The following is a 16,267-nucleotide window of genomic DNA, read 5'->3' as shown; positions in this document are numbered from 1 at the left end:
GGTGTATTACAAGATTGCCCATTTTCAAGGGGACTAGTGATTTACTTAAAATTAAAACGACAGTTACTCTTTAACCCCTTCCTGACATCCGACGTACTATCCCGTCCATGGGACCCGGGCCCCTATGCCCATGGACGGGATAGTACGTCTACCGCGATCAGCGGCGCCCACGTGGTGAGCGCCGCTGATCGCGGCCGGGTGTCAGCTGATTATCACAGCTGACACCCGGCACAATGTGTCAGGGGCGGTCACGGACCGCCCCCGACACGTTAACCCCTTGCACACCGCGATCAAACACGATCGCGGTGTACCGGGAGTTAAAGGGAAGCATCGGCAGGGAGGGGGCTCCCTCCGTGCTTCCCTGAGCCCCCCACGGCAGCGCTGCTGCGGAGGACTCCTTTCCTGCAGGCCCCCGAATCCAAGATGGCGACGGGGGCCTTCGGGGGCCTGCAGGAAGCTGGCTTCCTCAGTGCCTGCAAAGCGCAGGCAAGAGGAAGTCGTCTTCAATGCCTGTGACAGATTGCTGATCTGTGATGTGACAGATCAGCGATCTGTCACAGGACAGTGATGTCCCACCTGGGACTATGTAATAAAGTAAAAAAAAAAATAAAAAAAAGTGTAAAAATAATTTTAAAAAAATCGCCAAATAAATTAGTAAAAAAAAAAAAAATATTCCCCAATAAATTCATTTTTTGAAAATAAAAAAAAACCAAAACAATAAAAGTACACATATTAGGTGTCGCCGCGTCCGTAACGACCCGCCCTTTAAAACTGTCCCATTAGTTAACCCCTTTAGCGAACCCCTTAAAAAATAAAAATAAAAAACGAAGCAAAAAATGATTTATCATACCGCCAAACAAAAAGTGTAATAACGCGCGATCAAAAAGACGCATATAAATATCCATGGTACCGCTGAAAACGTCATCTTGTCCCGCAAAAAACGAGCCGCCACACAGCATCATCAGCGACAAAATAAAAAAGTTATAGCTCGCAGAATAAAGCGATGCAAAAATAATTATTTTTTATATAAAATAGTTTTCATTGCATAAAACCGACAAAACATAAAAAAACGACCTAAATGAGGTATCGCTGTAACCGTACTAACCCGAAGAATAAAACCACTTTAGAAATTTTACCGCACCCGGAACGGTGTAAACGCACTCCCCCAAAAGAAATTCATGAAACGCTGGTTTTTGTTCATTCTGCGTCCCAAAAATCGGAATAAAAAGCGATCAAAAAATGGCATGTGCCCGAAAATGGTACCAATAAAAACGTCAACTCGTCTCGCAAAAAATAAGACCTCGCATGACTCGGTGGGTCAAAATACGGAAAAATTATAGCTCTCAATATGTGGTGATGCAAAAACTATTTTTACAATAAAAAGCGTCTTTTAGCGTGCGACAGCTGCCAAAAATAAAAACCGCCATAAATAGTAAATCAAACCCCCGGTTATCACCCCCTTAGTTAGGGAAAAATAATAAAATTAAAAAATTGTATTTATTTCCATTTTTCCATTAGGGTTAGGGCTGAGATTAGGGTTAGGGGTGTGTTGGGGTTCGGGTTGGAGTTAGAATTGGGGGTTTCCACTGTTTGGGCACATCAGGGGCTCTCCAAATGCAACATTGCGTCTGATCTCAATTCCAGCCAATTCTGAGTTGAAAAAGTCATATGGTGCTCCTTCCCTTCCAAGCTCTGCCATGCGCCCAAACAGTGTTTTACCCCCACATGTAGGGTATCAGCCTACTCAGGACAAATTGCAAAACAATTTTTGGGGTCCAATTTCTCCTGTTACCCTTAGGAAAATAAAAAATTGGGGGCAAAAATATCATTTTTGTGGAAAAAAATGATTTTTTTATTTTCACGTCCGAGCGTTATAAACTTCTGTGAAGCACTTGGGGGTTCAAAGTGCTCACCACACATCTAGATAAGTTCTGTGGGGGGTCTACTGTCCAAAATGGGGTCACTTGTGGGGAGTTTCAATAGTTTAGGTACATCAGGGGCTCTCCAAACGCACATGACACCCGCAGACCATTCCATCAAAGTCTGCATTCCAAAATGGCACTGCTTCCCTTCCGAGCCCCGACGTGTATCCATACAGTAGTTTTCTCCCACATATGGGGTGTCAGCGTACTCAGGACAAATTGGACAACAACTTTTGGGGTTCAATTTCTCCTGTTACCCTTGGGAAAATAAAAAAATTGGGGACTAATTGATCATGTTTGTGGAAAAAATACGATTTTTTTATTTTCATGCCCTGGCATTATGAACTTCTGTGAAGCCCTTGGGGGTTCAAAGTGCTCACCTCACATCTAGATAAGTTCCTTAGGGGGTCTAGTTTCCAAAATGGTGTCATTTGTGGGGGGTTTCCACTGTTTTGGTACATCAGGGGTTTTCCAATCGCGACATGATGTCCGATCTCAATTCCAGCCAAAAACGTCAAATGGCGCTGCTTCCCTTCCGAGCTCTGCCATGCGCCCAAATAGTGGTTTACCCCCACATGTGGGGTATCGGCATACTCAGGACAAATTGCACAATAACTTTTAGGGTCCTGTTACCCTTGGGAAAATAAAAATTGGGGTGAAAAGATCATTTTTGTGGAAAAAATGTGATTTTTTAATTGTACCGCTGTACGTTATAAACTTCTGTAAAGCCCTTGTGGGTTCAAAGTTCTCACCACATATCTAGATAAGTTCCTTGGGGGGTCTAGTTTCCAAAATGGGGTCACTTGTAGGGGGTTTCCACTGTTTAGGTACATCAGGGACTCTCCAAACGTGACATGGCGTCCGATCTGAATTCCAGCCAATTTTGCATTGAAAAAGTCAAACGGCGCTCCTTCCATTCTGAGCTCTGCCATGCGCCGAAACAGTCGTTCCCTTCCACAAATCAGGTATCAGCGTACTCAGGACAAATTGCACAATAACTTTTCCAGTCCAATTTCTCCTTTTACCCTTGGTAAAATAAAAAAAATTGAACCTGAAGTATTTTTTTTTTTTTACACACCAACCTGATTTGAAACAATGGGTCATTTTCTGATGAACTCTTCCCTTTAAATCGGATATTGTCAAATGTAAGGATAGGGAAAATGGTCTGGTGGGACCAAGCCCCAGCTCAGAGGTGGTAGTTAAAGTTATGATTATTTGTACAATTCTGCGAATAATCTTCTGATAAACGCTGTTGCTGGAAAATTTTGCTGTGGATTCTTCTGCAGTTCGTCAACATGATGGGTAGCCAATCCACTGCATGCCATGAGAATTGCATATAAATCCCTCCATAGGAGATAGTGACTCAAGTGCTATTTCATGCCCAGAGCACTTTACACCTCATTTGCATATCAATTAAAACACTATTCCCTTAGGAATGCAGCAACTGTTAAAAAAAAAAAAAAAAAAAAAAAAAAATATATAAAGGTGTCGTTGGATTTACATTTCAAAGACCTGCATACGAATGTATGCTGATGTTGCTGACAGATTCCCTTTAATGAGAGCTGATGGGCTTACAGAGAATTGTGTTTTCCAGATCTGTAACTAATTGGATAAGTGCTTTATATGATTATGCATTGTTTCTTTTATTTTGACAGGAGCTTAGAGAAGTACTTCAGGAGCATGACTGGTCTTTTCATGAAGCACTTGAGGCACTAAAGTTGTTTGCAGAAGATGAACAAGGTAACAAAAGTCATAGAAAGCTGAAGTTATTAGTTTTCAGTAAGCAAGGTAAGGTCTCGCTGCAAGGAAAGCAAGAGCGGTCTTATGAGGATGATTCACAAATCCTTGTGTTTTTAAGACCTGTTACCTACACAATCAAATCATCACACCATCCATTATGCCCCTCTCATATAACCTCCTCATTCTTGCCACTTACTGTGAGCCTGTGGCAATATGTTTCACCTACCTGAGGAACCCTTTCAGATGTGTCCAGAGAAAACAAGTGTCTGAAGAGCACTTAGGCACTAACACTTGACATTACTCAAATCAATGTCTGTTCTCACATTGCACAGATGTGATGGAAATAGTCCAAAAAAAGAAACCGATGACCGTAATGGTTATAGGTTGATGACATTCGTTGGGTACCATTAGTATCTGTTGTACATCAGACTTGGCGAATGAAGTTACAATGCTAATATGAATAAAAGGTAAGCATTACCTGCTTAACTACCTGTTTTTTCTGCCTGCGCTGGCTCAGAGCGTTCTCAGAACACTCTTGCTGTCGATTCTGAAGCTCTTCCTCTTTTGGGGTACTCTATGAACCGAGCATGACTTCTGACGTCATGCTGATTGACAGGTGGTTCACTGCAGTTATGCAGCGGGGAGCCAGCTGTCAGTCAGCATGACAGTAGCAGTCACTGTCCATTAACAAAGCAGAGTGGAAGATAATCTTATTCTCTTATCAACTTGATATCAGTTGAACCTGCAGAATCTCCAGCAGGAATGGTTCTTAACTATGCAGAGCCAACAGAGATCGGTGCTGTACACAACAAGTAAGTAGTTAGCGACTATCTGCCTGTAATTTCATAGACTCAAAGTAAAAAAAAATGAAATGATCCCGGATAACCCCTTTTAGGGCATTTTTAAAGCAACACTCTGCCCCTCATAGACTTTTGCTGTGACTGATGACTCATGCAGAGAAAATTGACCTCCTGTTTTTACACACCGCTTAGGCTAGTTTCACACTAGGGTATGGAGGAGCTGCGGAGGGATGCGACGTCCTCCGTGAAGTTCTACCCCCTGCCGCACCTCCTCCTTTCAGCTCTGCCTCCGTCGGCATGCGGCCTGCATACCCTATCTTTAGCATTGAGTACGCAGGCCATGCCGCATGCGTTGTTTTGACGGTGTGGCTACCGCAACAAAATGCAATACGTTGCCTTCGGCGCAGGTGGCTGCACCCGTCAAAACGACGCATGCGGAGACATTCGCATACAGCGGTAGGGGGGCAGAGCTTCACAGAGGAAGTCTGCATCCTTCCGCATCTCCTCCATACGCTAGTGTGAAACTAGCCTTAGAAGGATTCACCTAGTCCAGTTTTAAATGACGTAATGTCATAGACCTAATGGAAAAGCGAAGAATTAACTGGGCAGAAGGTCAAAATAACCAATTGTAAATACACAGTGCTATATAATATGACTGCAACATATTAAGAGGATAAAAATGTTGAGGGGATAGGGCTACCTTAAGGAAGCACTCCTAACAGGCTAATTCAGGTCTGAAACCTTGGTCAAGTTATCTGAGCACACAAATTTCTAAGGGTGCCCAAACTTTTGCATCAGTCCATTTTCCTGTAATTTTTAAAATGTAAAAAAGGCACACTTTTTTTTTTTTTTTTTTACTTAAAGTAGACCATTCCTTTGTATTTTAACTAGAGTTGAGCGACTTTGGACGGATCGGGTTTCGTGAAACCCGACTGAAACAAAATTTGAGTCAGATGAAACAGATCCGACTAGGGCAAAAAAAAGTCGGAGTTTCGTCCGAAACCCGACCCCAAAGCAAGTCAATGGGGAATAAAAGTCGGCATTGAGTGGATGAATGTCATCCGCTCAATTCCGACTTTTATTCCCCATTGACTTGCATTGGGGTCGGGTTTCAGACGAAACTCCGACTTTTTTTTGCCCTAGTCGGACCAGTTTCATCCGACTCAAATTTTGTTTCAGTCGGGTTTCACGAAACCCGATCCGACCAAAGTCGCTCAACTCCAATTTTAACTTTAAGCTCTTCACAATAAGGCTGTGTTCACACGTAGCTTTTTTTTTGCGTTTTCGCGCCGATTTTAAACGCGCGATTCTGCCGCGAAAACGCGAAAAAAAAAAAAAAGCATCCTATGGCATTCCGCACATGCTGTGCAAATGCTGCGGATTTTTCCGCGGCGGAATTGCATCGCGGAAAAATACGCACCATGCTCATTCTTTGTGCGGAATCGCGGGAAAATCCGCACACATAGGAATGCATTGTTCTGCTTATTTTCCGCATGTGGCTGTGCCCACCATGCGAAAAGTAAGCAGAACACTTGCGGATGGTACCCACGGTCTGGAGGAGAGGAGATTCTCCTCCAAGCTCTGGGTACCATATCCCTGTAAAAAATAGAATTAAAATTAGAAAAAATTGTCATATTCTCACCTTCCGATGTCCCTCGCAGCGTCAACAGGCCTCAGCGATGCTCCTGGCAACTCCCGTTCCCAGTGATGCATTGCGACAACGACCTTTGACGTCTCGGGATACTGTAGTGGTCTCGCGAGACCACGACGTCATTGGCGCAATGCATCACTGGGTACGGGACCTGCTGGGAGCATCGCGATGATCGGGAACGCTGCGCAGGACGTCGGAAGGTGAGAATAACACTATTTTTTTATTTTTTTTTTATTTTTAACATTATATCTTTTTACTATTGAGGCTGCATAGGCAGCCTCAATAGTAAAAAGTTGGTCACACTAGTCAAACACTGTTTGAGTGTGACCAACCTGTCAATCAGTTTTCCAAGCGATGCTACAGATCACTTGGAAAACGCTAGCATTCTGCAAGCTAATTACGCTTGCAAACTGCTAGTTTTTCCGCGGGATTTCTCGCATATTTCCCTCGGAATTGAATTCCTGCGACAATTCCGCAACGTGTGCACATAGCCTACCAGTAATTTTGACCAGGGGTGCCTGGACTTTTTCATACCACTGCATGGGTGATATTGGATTGGGTTTAGTGCCATGTAGTACCTCTCACTTGCTGGCATTATGGAGCACCTGCCTGTTTGCAGGATTCATCTGGATGATGAGGTGAGCCTATGATTTGCACAGACCCACTCTGTTCATTCCAAATCTAAGTGGAATAACTTGGATCCATGCAAGTTTTCATGATCGTTGTTAATTGTTAGCTGATAAGTTTGGCATGTATCCATGTTTTGTACCTGAAAAGCTTTAAACACTAGTCAAATATGGCAGATTTGTTATAGAAATTTCAGAAAACATGGAATAAATCTCAAACCTTATCGCTGTGAGAACATAACCTGTGAATGCCTTTATTTGTTACATATAGCTAATCCAATGAATGCTAAAACACATCTTCATATGTAGACCTGTGATTAGCTTAAAAAATCTCTATGAAATCCATGTATATGAAAGATGAGAAATACGGTCATCAGAAGAAGACATTGCTCTGCTGTTATTTTCAGAAATTGGCAGGGCACAAACCAATGTTTCATGGAACTTTCACATGTCCATTTTTCCTCTTCGCCACGACAGCACCCACTGAGAGAGGGGATCCGCCCCCGGAACAGGAAACCTACAGAGAGATAAATGGGGCGGTCCCCCTCGCTCCCTCAGTTTGGTTTCCTGTTCCTGGAAGGGAACCCGCAGAAGAGGATTCCTGGTCTGGTAGCCGCCTGCGTGCAGAATATGAGCAGCAGGGGCCCCAGGACCGGAGGCAGCGTCGGGTGGAAAGGTATATCCCCCCCCCCCAGAGCTGGTGATGCAGGTGAGGCCGGAGGTGAGATTGGTGCCAAGGCTCACTGGGGAGGACGGTGAAATACCCCCCCTCTGGAGGGGAGAAGGACCCCGTGTGTGGTGGCAGGGTGCAGATACCTGGGAGGCACAGCGGGACAGCCGCCGCATCAGTGCTCTGCTGTGAGCGAGCGCTTCCCCAGCAGAGGCAACCCGGAAGTGGAGAGAACTTCCGGGGTCAGACAGGAGGCAAAGATCGCGGGAGAACGCCCGCGCATGCGCAAAAGCGCAAAAAAAAAAAAAAAAATGGTGGACAAAAAAAAAAAAAAGAAAAGAGAGGAAGAGGAGCAGCTATAGCAGTGGCTATAAAAAGAAGCCACAAACGCTGCGGGGGTGCGCAGTCATGTCGTCTTTAGATGACCCAGCTTCGCTCCCGTTAGGTCAGCCAGTGCTATCCCCACATGGCAGTAGACAGAGCAGTGCTACAAGAAGAAGTGGTAGCACCAGGAAAAGCGGCAGCTCCAGGAAGGAATCTAGTGGACCTTCCAGGCAAGATGAGCCCTTGGAGAAAAAACGCAAAGAGAAGAAGTCGTCCCATGCCTCGCCTCAGCCTGGGTCGCGGACCCCGCAGCCGGTAGTTTACTGACGAAACTCACGGGTGAGTGTTTTTTGGTCAGAATGTGTAATTGATGGCCTTCTCTTTCTGGTCCATACCCCCTTTAGGCTAAAAGAACGGAGAAGGCGAAACATAGAGAGTGTGCCTTATGTTCTCAGCCCCTCCCAGACGGCCACCCTAACAGATTATGCCAATCATGTATTGAGGAGGCCTTACAGGAGGAGTCCTCACGAAAGAAGGAGGATATCCGGGCAATTATAAGAGAGGAGCTACGGGCCTTAGGCGGTTCCAGTAGTTTTGGGGGTCACTCCTCCGCAAGAGAAATATGTTCGCCAGGAGGAGGAGCCTCGCTGGCGTCAAAATCGCCATCTGAGACCGGGGAACTAGATTCCGACAAATCCCAGGAATACATTTCCTCAGAGGATGAGGACCAAACGTGCTTCCCCACGGACAGTGTCAGTAATTTAGTGAAGTCTGTCCGAAATACCATGGGGTTGCCAGAAAGTAAGGACCCCAAGACCCCACAGGACATAATGTTTGCAGGCATTTCCCGTAGAAAGGTCTGGGCTTTCCCAGTGTTACCAGCTGTTAAAGAGCTAGTTAAAAGGGAGTGGGAAAAACAAGGTCAAAGAACCTTCCTCCCCTTAACGTCAAAGCGTAAGTACCCCTTTGACGATGAGGAGTTAATAGCCTGGTCAAGAGCCCCCAAGGTGGATGCGGCAGTGGCCTCTACCTCTCGTAGATCCTCTCTGCCGGTAGAGGATTCGGGAACCTTGGCTGATTCCTTGGATCGGAAAACTGATACATTTCTTAAGAGATCTTGGGAGGCATGTACGGCAGCCTTTAAGCCCGCAATAGCAGCCACATGTACGGCAAGATCATTATTGGTGTGGCTGAATGACTTAGAGGACAATATTAAGAATGGAGTAGCTAGGAATAGACTCCTTTCCTCTATGCCCCTCATTAAGGGAGCAGCGGCCTTCCTCTCCGACTCCTCCGCGGACTCTCTCCGGTTATCGGCTAGAGCGGCAGGACTAACCAATGCAGGCAGACGAGCCTTATGGTTGAAGGGGTGGAAAGGAGACACACAAACAAAAACTAGACTGTGTGCTATACCCTGCCAGGGTAAGTACTTGTTTGGCACGGAACTGGATGAGATTTTGACAAAAGCGGGGGAGAGGAAGAAGGGTTTCCCTAACCCGTATGTTCCGTTCAACAGGAGGGCCTACAGGAAGCCGCCGTTTGGTAAAAAGAAAGACTTTAGACCCCAGGACCGCTGGGGAAATAAGGACCCCAAACAAAGGGGCAACCTTTTCGGGAAGCGTCCCTTCAGGGGAGACAGATCCCGATAAAATCATTATACCGGTAGGTGGCAGGCTATTACAATTTAGCCGCCAATGGGAAAAAGTGACATCAAATCCATGGGCCTTGAATATCGTGTCATCAGGCCTGAAATTAGAATTTGTTCGGTATCCACCGAACTCCTTCCTATTGACTTCCATGAAGTCCTTGGCACAGCAGGAAGCGCTGGAGATGGAGATTGCAGTACTGCTAACTAAGCAGGTCCTAGTAGACGTCCCAGATGACGAAATAGGGATGGGCTTTTATTCTCCTCTATTTTTAGTCCCAAAACCAGATGGCTCTTACAGGACTATAATAAATTTAAAGAAACTTAATACCTTCCAAAGACTGAGGTCGTTTAAAATGGAGTCGATTAAGTCTGCAATAAAGCTTTTGTTTCCCAGGTGTTATATGGCAGTCTTGGACCTAAAGGACGCCTACTACCATCTCCCCATATATCGAGGGCACCAGAGGTTCCTGCGGGTAGCAGTCTCGTTCAAAGTTCGGATTCAGCATTTCCAGTTTGCGGCAATGCCATTCGGGCTATCCATGGCTCCTCGGGTATTTACAAAATTGATGCTGGAAGTAATGTCGTTTGTAAGGCTGAATGACACCCTAGTTGTCCCTTACTTAGACGACCTACTCATAGTGGGGAATTCTGTTTCACAGTGTGAAGCGAGAATAGCTAGGATTATCTCATCCCTACAAACACTGGGTTGGCTAATTAACTGGGAGAAGTCCAGACTAGAGCCAGTGACCTGTCAGAGGTTTTTGGGCCTGCAAGTGGACTCCGTAACTGAGGAGTGCTTTCGGCCGAACGCCAAGGTAATGGCCATAATCGATAAGATACAGAATACTACAGGAAGACCCGTAATATCATTGAGACAGGGTATGTCCTTGCTGGGGTCTCTGATATCGTGCATCCCAGCAGTGCAATGGGCTCAGTTCCACTCCAGAGAACTGCAGTGGGCTATTCTGCAGGAGACAGACTGCAGGGGCGGCTGGAAGGGAAGATGTCCCTATCGCCCGAGGTGGTTGAATCCCTAAAATGGTGGTTAAATCCTTCCAATCTAGCGAAGGGAGTACAGTGGTGGGTGACTCCCTCCAGAATACTCACCACGGATGCCAGCCCCTTAGGTTGGGGAGCCCATCTAGAGGAGCACATGGTACAGGGCTGGTGGCGTGAGGATGAAATAGAGGCCTCCTCTAATGTAAAGGAGCTAACAGCGATTTTTTTATGCGATATCTCACTTTCTCCCGCAGTTAAGGGGCGCTCACGTAAAGATCCAGACAGACAATACCACCGCAGTGGCCTATATAAACCGGCAAGGAGGCATGCGGTCAATGCCACTGATGTCTATCGCGGGAAAGATCCTAGAAATGGCCGAGGTCCATCTTCTCTCCTTGTCAGCTCTCCATATAAGAGGAGTAGACAACTCCCGAGCAGACTATCTCAGTCGCCAGGCCCTATACCAGGGCGAATGGGTCCTCAGCAGACACGTCTTCGAAATGATAGCGTCAGCATGGGGCAGACCAGAGATAGACCTATTCGCAACCACAGCCAACAGGCGCGTAAAAAGGTTTGCTTCACTCTACAGGTCGGACAACCCGGACATTCTAGATGCCCTCCAAGCACCTTGGGCATTCCAACTAGCCTATGCCTTCCCTCCAATTGTGCTACTACCAACAGTAGTCAGGAAAATAAGACAGAAGAGGGCGAGGGTCATCTTGATAGCCCCGTTTTGGCCAAAAAGACCGTGGTTTTCATGGCTAAGAGCCATGTCAGTAACCGACCCGTGGATCCTGCCGCTGCACCAGAATCTTCTCTCGCAGGGACCCTGCTACCATCCACAGGCCAAAGCCCTGCACCTAGCGGCCTGGAATTTGAAAGGGAGCTACTGAGGCAGAAGGGTTTCTCAAAGAACCTAATCAATACCCTGCTACAAAGTAGGAAGGAGTCCACAACAAAAATATATGCTAAAGTGTGGAAAAAGTTCCTGGCCTTTCACCCAACAAAACTAGCCGGTGAAGTACCCATTACGGCCATTCTAGAGTTTCTACAAAAAGGCCGAGAATTGAGACTCTCAGTGAGCACTCTAAAGGTCCACGTATCAGCCCTAGGAGCCCTGTTTAACTATAACGTGGCAGCAAATAGATGGGTGACTCGGTTTATCTCGGCCTGTCAACGAGCAGAACCGGTGCATACGCCTCGGCTACCAGCGTGGAACCTTACTCTAGTTTTGGAGGCCTTCACCCAGGCACCATTTGAGCCCATAAGCTCAGCTTCAGTAAAGTGCCTCTCATTGAAAACGGCTATGCTAGTGGCCTTAGTATCGGCCAGGAGGGTGAGTGATCTTCACGCTCTATCAGTAGACCCTCCGTTCCTGATTATAACACGGGACAGTCTGATTTTAAAGACGGACCCGTCCTACCTGCCCAAACGGGCAACTAAATTTCATAGATCTCAAGAGATATGTCTACCTTCATTCTATGAGAACCCGTCAACACAGGACGAGGAGAAATATCACACCTTAGATGTGAAGAGAGCCGTGCTAGCCTATCTAGATAGGACCAGTCCCTGGAGGCAGAGTAGGTCTCTTTTTGTCTCCTTCCAGGGCAGCAGAAAGGGGTCTGCAGTTACAACGAGCACGATATCCAGGTGGATTAGAGATGTGATCACGATGGCATATTTGGCAAAGGGAGAAGACCCTCCATTGGGGATTAAGGCGCACTCCACTAGAGCCATATCATCCTCCTGGGCCGAGAGGGCGAACGTCCCAATTGAACAAATATGTAAGGCTGCAACCTGGTCTTCTCCATCTACCTTTTATAGTCACTATAGACTAGATTTGTCCTCTACCGAGGATCTAACTTTTGGGAGATCAATCCTTAACACGGTGTGCCCGCCCAAGTGATTATCTCTGAAAATCTCTCAGTGGGTGCTGTCGTGGTGAAGAGGAAAAACCGGATTACTTACCGGTAATACTCTTTTGTAGAGTCCACGACAGCACCCGCTCACTTCCCTCCCGTATAAATTTTGCACACATGGGTCTCCTTGGTGGTGGAGATTATGATTTAAGTTAGATACGTGATTAAACTTAGTATGCTTAAAGCTGCATAGGGGTAAGATAGATGAATCGCCCAGACAGTTTGACTAAAACATGTATGGCGGTTCCTCCGTTGTTCTCGGTAACACAAACTGAGGGAGCGAGGGGGACCGCCCCATTTATCTCTCTGTAGGTTTCCTGTTCCGGGGGCGGATCCCCTCTCTCAGTGGGTGCTGTCATGGACTCTACAAAAGAGTATTACCGGTAAGTAATCCGGTTTTTATGCATATATGCAACACAGATCCATGTGTTCTTTCCACATTCTTGTCACATTCTGATCCTTCTTGCAGTTCAGGATCTATCCTCCTATTAAAAATGGATGACATGAGGGGATACTCTCTGGTTTTAGTGAACCTATTTTGTGCATTCATACTTGAAGGGATTTTTATAACCAGACAAAAGAGAGCATCCTATAAGTAGTAGTAGTATAAGGCTTCTTTTACACTTACAGGTTTTTTTGAGGGGCCTTTTTTGTGGGCCGTATTGCCACAATTTTCATTTTCTTCCTCAATAACGGACCACAAAAACTTTTCCAATACTATGGAAGAAGTATTGGAAAACCAAAAACGGCGTTCCACAAAACCAGAAGTTACAGTGCATCGCAAAAACAACTTCTGTTGTTTTTGCGGCCCCATTGTTTTCAATGGGGGCCATGTCCATAAGCCGTGAAAAAGATCCAGCAGGCTCGATCTTTTTTCACGGCCGCAAATACGGCTATTCGGCGCACGGCGCTCTGACTAATTTTTGGGGCCGCAAAAACACAGTTAGTGTAAAAGAAGCCTACAGCAAAAATTTTTTTTGTTTGTTTGATTTTCTTCAAACATGTTTCTCTGTCACTTTTCAAGTCCTTTTGACAAGCCTGTTGGGGAAAAGCTCCCAAAGAAAGCCATATCACAGAATTTGCTGTGTATTGAATAAACATCGCTGATTCAAATGCCACCAAAAATGTGTCCCCTATTTATCAAGGCCAGCGACTTTCTCGTCAGGCTTGATGAAGAGGCCTGGTGGAGTCAGACTCTTCTCATTCATGAAGAGACGCACACCCAATTGTGAATCTGAAGCATCTGACGAGTGGCGTGCGCCTTTGTGCACGACGTCAGAAATCTTATTCTAGTCAGGGAATGGAGTGAGATTTCTGGCACAGTGAATGCCACAGCTTGTAATCAATTAGAGGAGATGTGTCCTCACACTTTCCCAAGATACACCCATTTTGGTATAGTTGAGAAAAACTGGCATGAAAATTTAAAAAGGTGCAAAATTTTGTCACGGGTCCAAAATGTTGCAATATTTCAGAGCTTTGTCACTTTTGGGATGTAAAAGCTTTGATGTGTCAGGGCCTGTGTGTGAGGGGGTTTTCTGGGGGAAATAAACTAATTTATATTTGCCCGAAATACTGATATAATCTTCATCTGTTTATAAGCCAGGTAGGCTGATCATCATGTGATACAACCAACCCATTCACTGGTTTCAGCCTGACCTACTGGGACAATCTGTGAAGCATTGAGGGACTTATTCAGGGATATGGAAATATTGGTGAATTTCAAATATCAGTGTATGTGGACCTTTGTTATTTCATCATTATAGATAGCATTAAGATTAGTTTTTCTTTTCTTGAAGCCAATTGACGCTCCTGTAAAGGGGTTGTCCACTACGTTCTCAACCCCATGTTGATCTAAATGTTTGGCCCCATGAAGTAAAAAAACCTTATACTCTCCTTGCACTCGTGACCCTGGCGCCACTGTCGCCAGCTTCTGACAAATTGAACATGAAGAGGAAGTCTGGGCTGCAGTTGCTCTCTTTTCCTCTTCATTCAACAGGAGGCAGGGTCAGTGACTCCAGCGCTGCTTGGGCTCCGGGGTCATGTATCACAACAGCAGCACTGGAGTCCCGGGGTGAGCGAGTGTCGACACTGTGGAATCGGCGCCAGTACGAGAGGGGAGAATTAGCTTTTTCTTATTTTATCCGGACCAAGTGGTGGGGTATGAGAAGTTGTCAAAGTAGGACAACTTATTTAAGGCCTCATTCTTACATCTGTGTTGCATATTGTATCCATTGTTCTCATGGATACAACGCCCACCCATTATAATCTATGGTGCTGATTTATCCATCCATGAAAACACTGGACACATGGACCAAACACTGATGACGCACTGATCCGAACCACTAACGACACCTGTAGCTTTTTTTTTATCTCCTTTAATGTTTAAACACGGACATGTGAATGAGACCTAGGTCTTCAGAAATTACAGATTTAATCAGCGTTTCATCATTAAAATCTAGCTGCAAAGAGTTGAAATTTATTGCAGAATCTAAGTTTACACTGGCAACAACTTTGGCTTGTTCAAAGAAAAATAGAGACTGATATCCTTAGGCCTGTTTCACACATCAGTTTTTTCCATCAGTTAAAATCCGCAAAAATGGCGGACAACGGATCCGTTCCTGTACTCACCACAACGTTTGCCACCGGACCGTTGTTTTAACGGATCCGGCGAAGAGAGAGAGAGAATTTTTTTGCAGATGCCAGAACTGAGTTTAGAGTTAAATTTCCGACACAGGCAGTTCTCCCGGGCATGCGCAATAGAAAATGCGGATCCGGCCGGGGAAAAAACATTTCATTGTCCGTCCTGACCGCTCAGTGGACGGCAAAATCTTGGCGGATCCGTAAAAAAACGGATCGAACGGATGACCATCCATCAAGATCCGCCGTTAATACAAGTCAATGGGGGAAAAAACGGATCAGCCAAGAAAAGTGGCGGATCCGTTTTTTTTTTTTTTTTTGCAAAACGGCGGATTTTGACTGATGGGGAAAAACTGATGTGTGAAACAGGCCTTACATGTTATGTGTTTAAAGAGAACCTGTATTCATGCTGTCTGTGGTTGAGGAGCACCAACAAAATGGCCTCATTCAGACTCCCGTATTTCTCACATGTACGCTTTTCGTATTTTTCACGGATATAACTCATACCCACTATAGTCTACGAAGCTGTTCACAAATTGGTTTGATAGACCAAACTTGCCAATGCATGTGTTTAGATCTGTTAAAAAAAAAAAATAGCACACTGACATTCTGGTACTGTCCGTTTGCAAGGAGAAGCTTGAAGCCTCCATTGGGGTTTTTGTTTTTTGTTTTTTTCTTTTGGTGTAAGCAAAGGCTGATGAAACACTGGTAAAAACTGACAAACAAGACACTAATGAAGATTGGTCAATTTTCCCCGTTGTGAAAAACAGATGTCTGAATGAGGCCTTGATCTGAACTGCTGCAGCTTTTGGGGAAAACTGTTGTATTTATTAATGACGAAAGGAGAAAACCTTTTTATATTTTCATTAATTTAGGAGGCCTGGTCCATAGTTCTCTGTAATGGGGAGTCAGTTTGTAGTCCGTGCTGCCTGTGGCGAGGAAAGTATGAATCTTATGTGATGTTCTATTTATACACATTTACCAAAGTGAAATGATTGTCCTGGATCTGATCTAATGCAGTGTGGTTTGAGGATAATCCGTATTGATGTGAAAAATTCTATATAATTTTTAACAAAGATTGAACATCGTATATGGTGATATATGATTATTTTTTTTTGTTTAGGTGTAAAGTGATTTATTTTATGCTGAGGTGCAGCTCTGTTTACACCAAGGTAGACTACTTTGATCCATGTAAAGTCTTCTGTCAGAATTCTGTTGTTATCTCCTGACACATTTCTCATTTTATGCCTCAGGAATAAGTTTCTCTTGTTTTCTTTAGAGCTGTATACTGTTGTTCCTCCATTATTCCTCCTTGATATGTGTGAATAAAT

The 16,267-nt window shown here is 45.0% G+C and overlaps 2 protein-coding genes across 2 annotated transcripts in view; both read left to right on the top strand.

Moving 5' to 3' along the window:
- The window catches only part of SMARCAD1 (SNF2 related chromatin remodeling ATPase with DExD box 1), a 217,570-nt gene that overhangs the window by 112,992 nt on the left and 88,311 nt on the right, over window positions 1–16,267 (top strand). Inside the window, exon 8 of the mRNA XM_073590005.1 lies at window positions 3,578–3,662. Coding sequence (XP_073446106.1) covers window positions 3,578–3,662 — 85 coding nt within the window. The remainder of the gene's footprint in view (window positions 1–3,577; window positions 3,663–16,267) is intronic.
- LOC141101133 (uncharacterized) lies at window positions 5,791–16,108 on the top strand. Its single transcript, XM_073589971.1, has 2 exons — window positions 5,791–12,682; window positions 16,060–16,108. The coding sequence occupies exon 1, from the start codon at window positions 10,307–10,309 to the stop codon at window positions 12,284–12,286; it is 1,980 nt and encodes a 659-aa protein (XP_073446072.1). The 5' UTR covers window positions 5,791–10,306; the 3' UTR covers window positions 12,287–12,682; window positions 16,060–16,108.

This window comes from Dendrobates tinctorius, unplaced genomic scaffold, assembly GCF_039654945.1.
Source record: "Dendrobates tinctorius isolate UK_male_01 unplaced genomic scaffold, ASM3965494v1 ptg000011l, whole genome shotgun sequence".
Lineage (NCBI taxonomy): Eukaryota > Metazoa > Chordata > Amphibia > Anura > Dendrobatidae > Dendrobates > Dendrobates tinctorius.
This window is presented reverse-complemented; position numbering and strand designations above follow the sequence as displayed.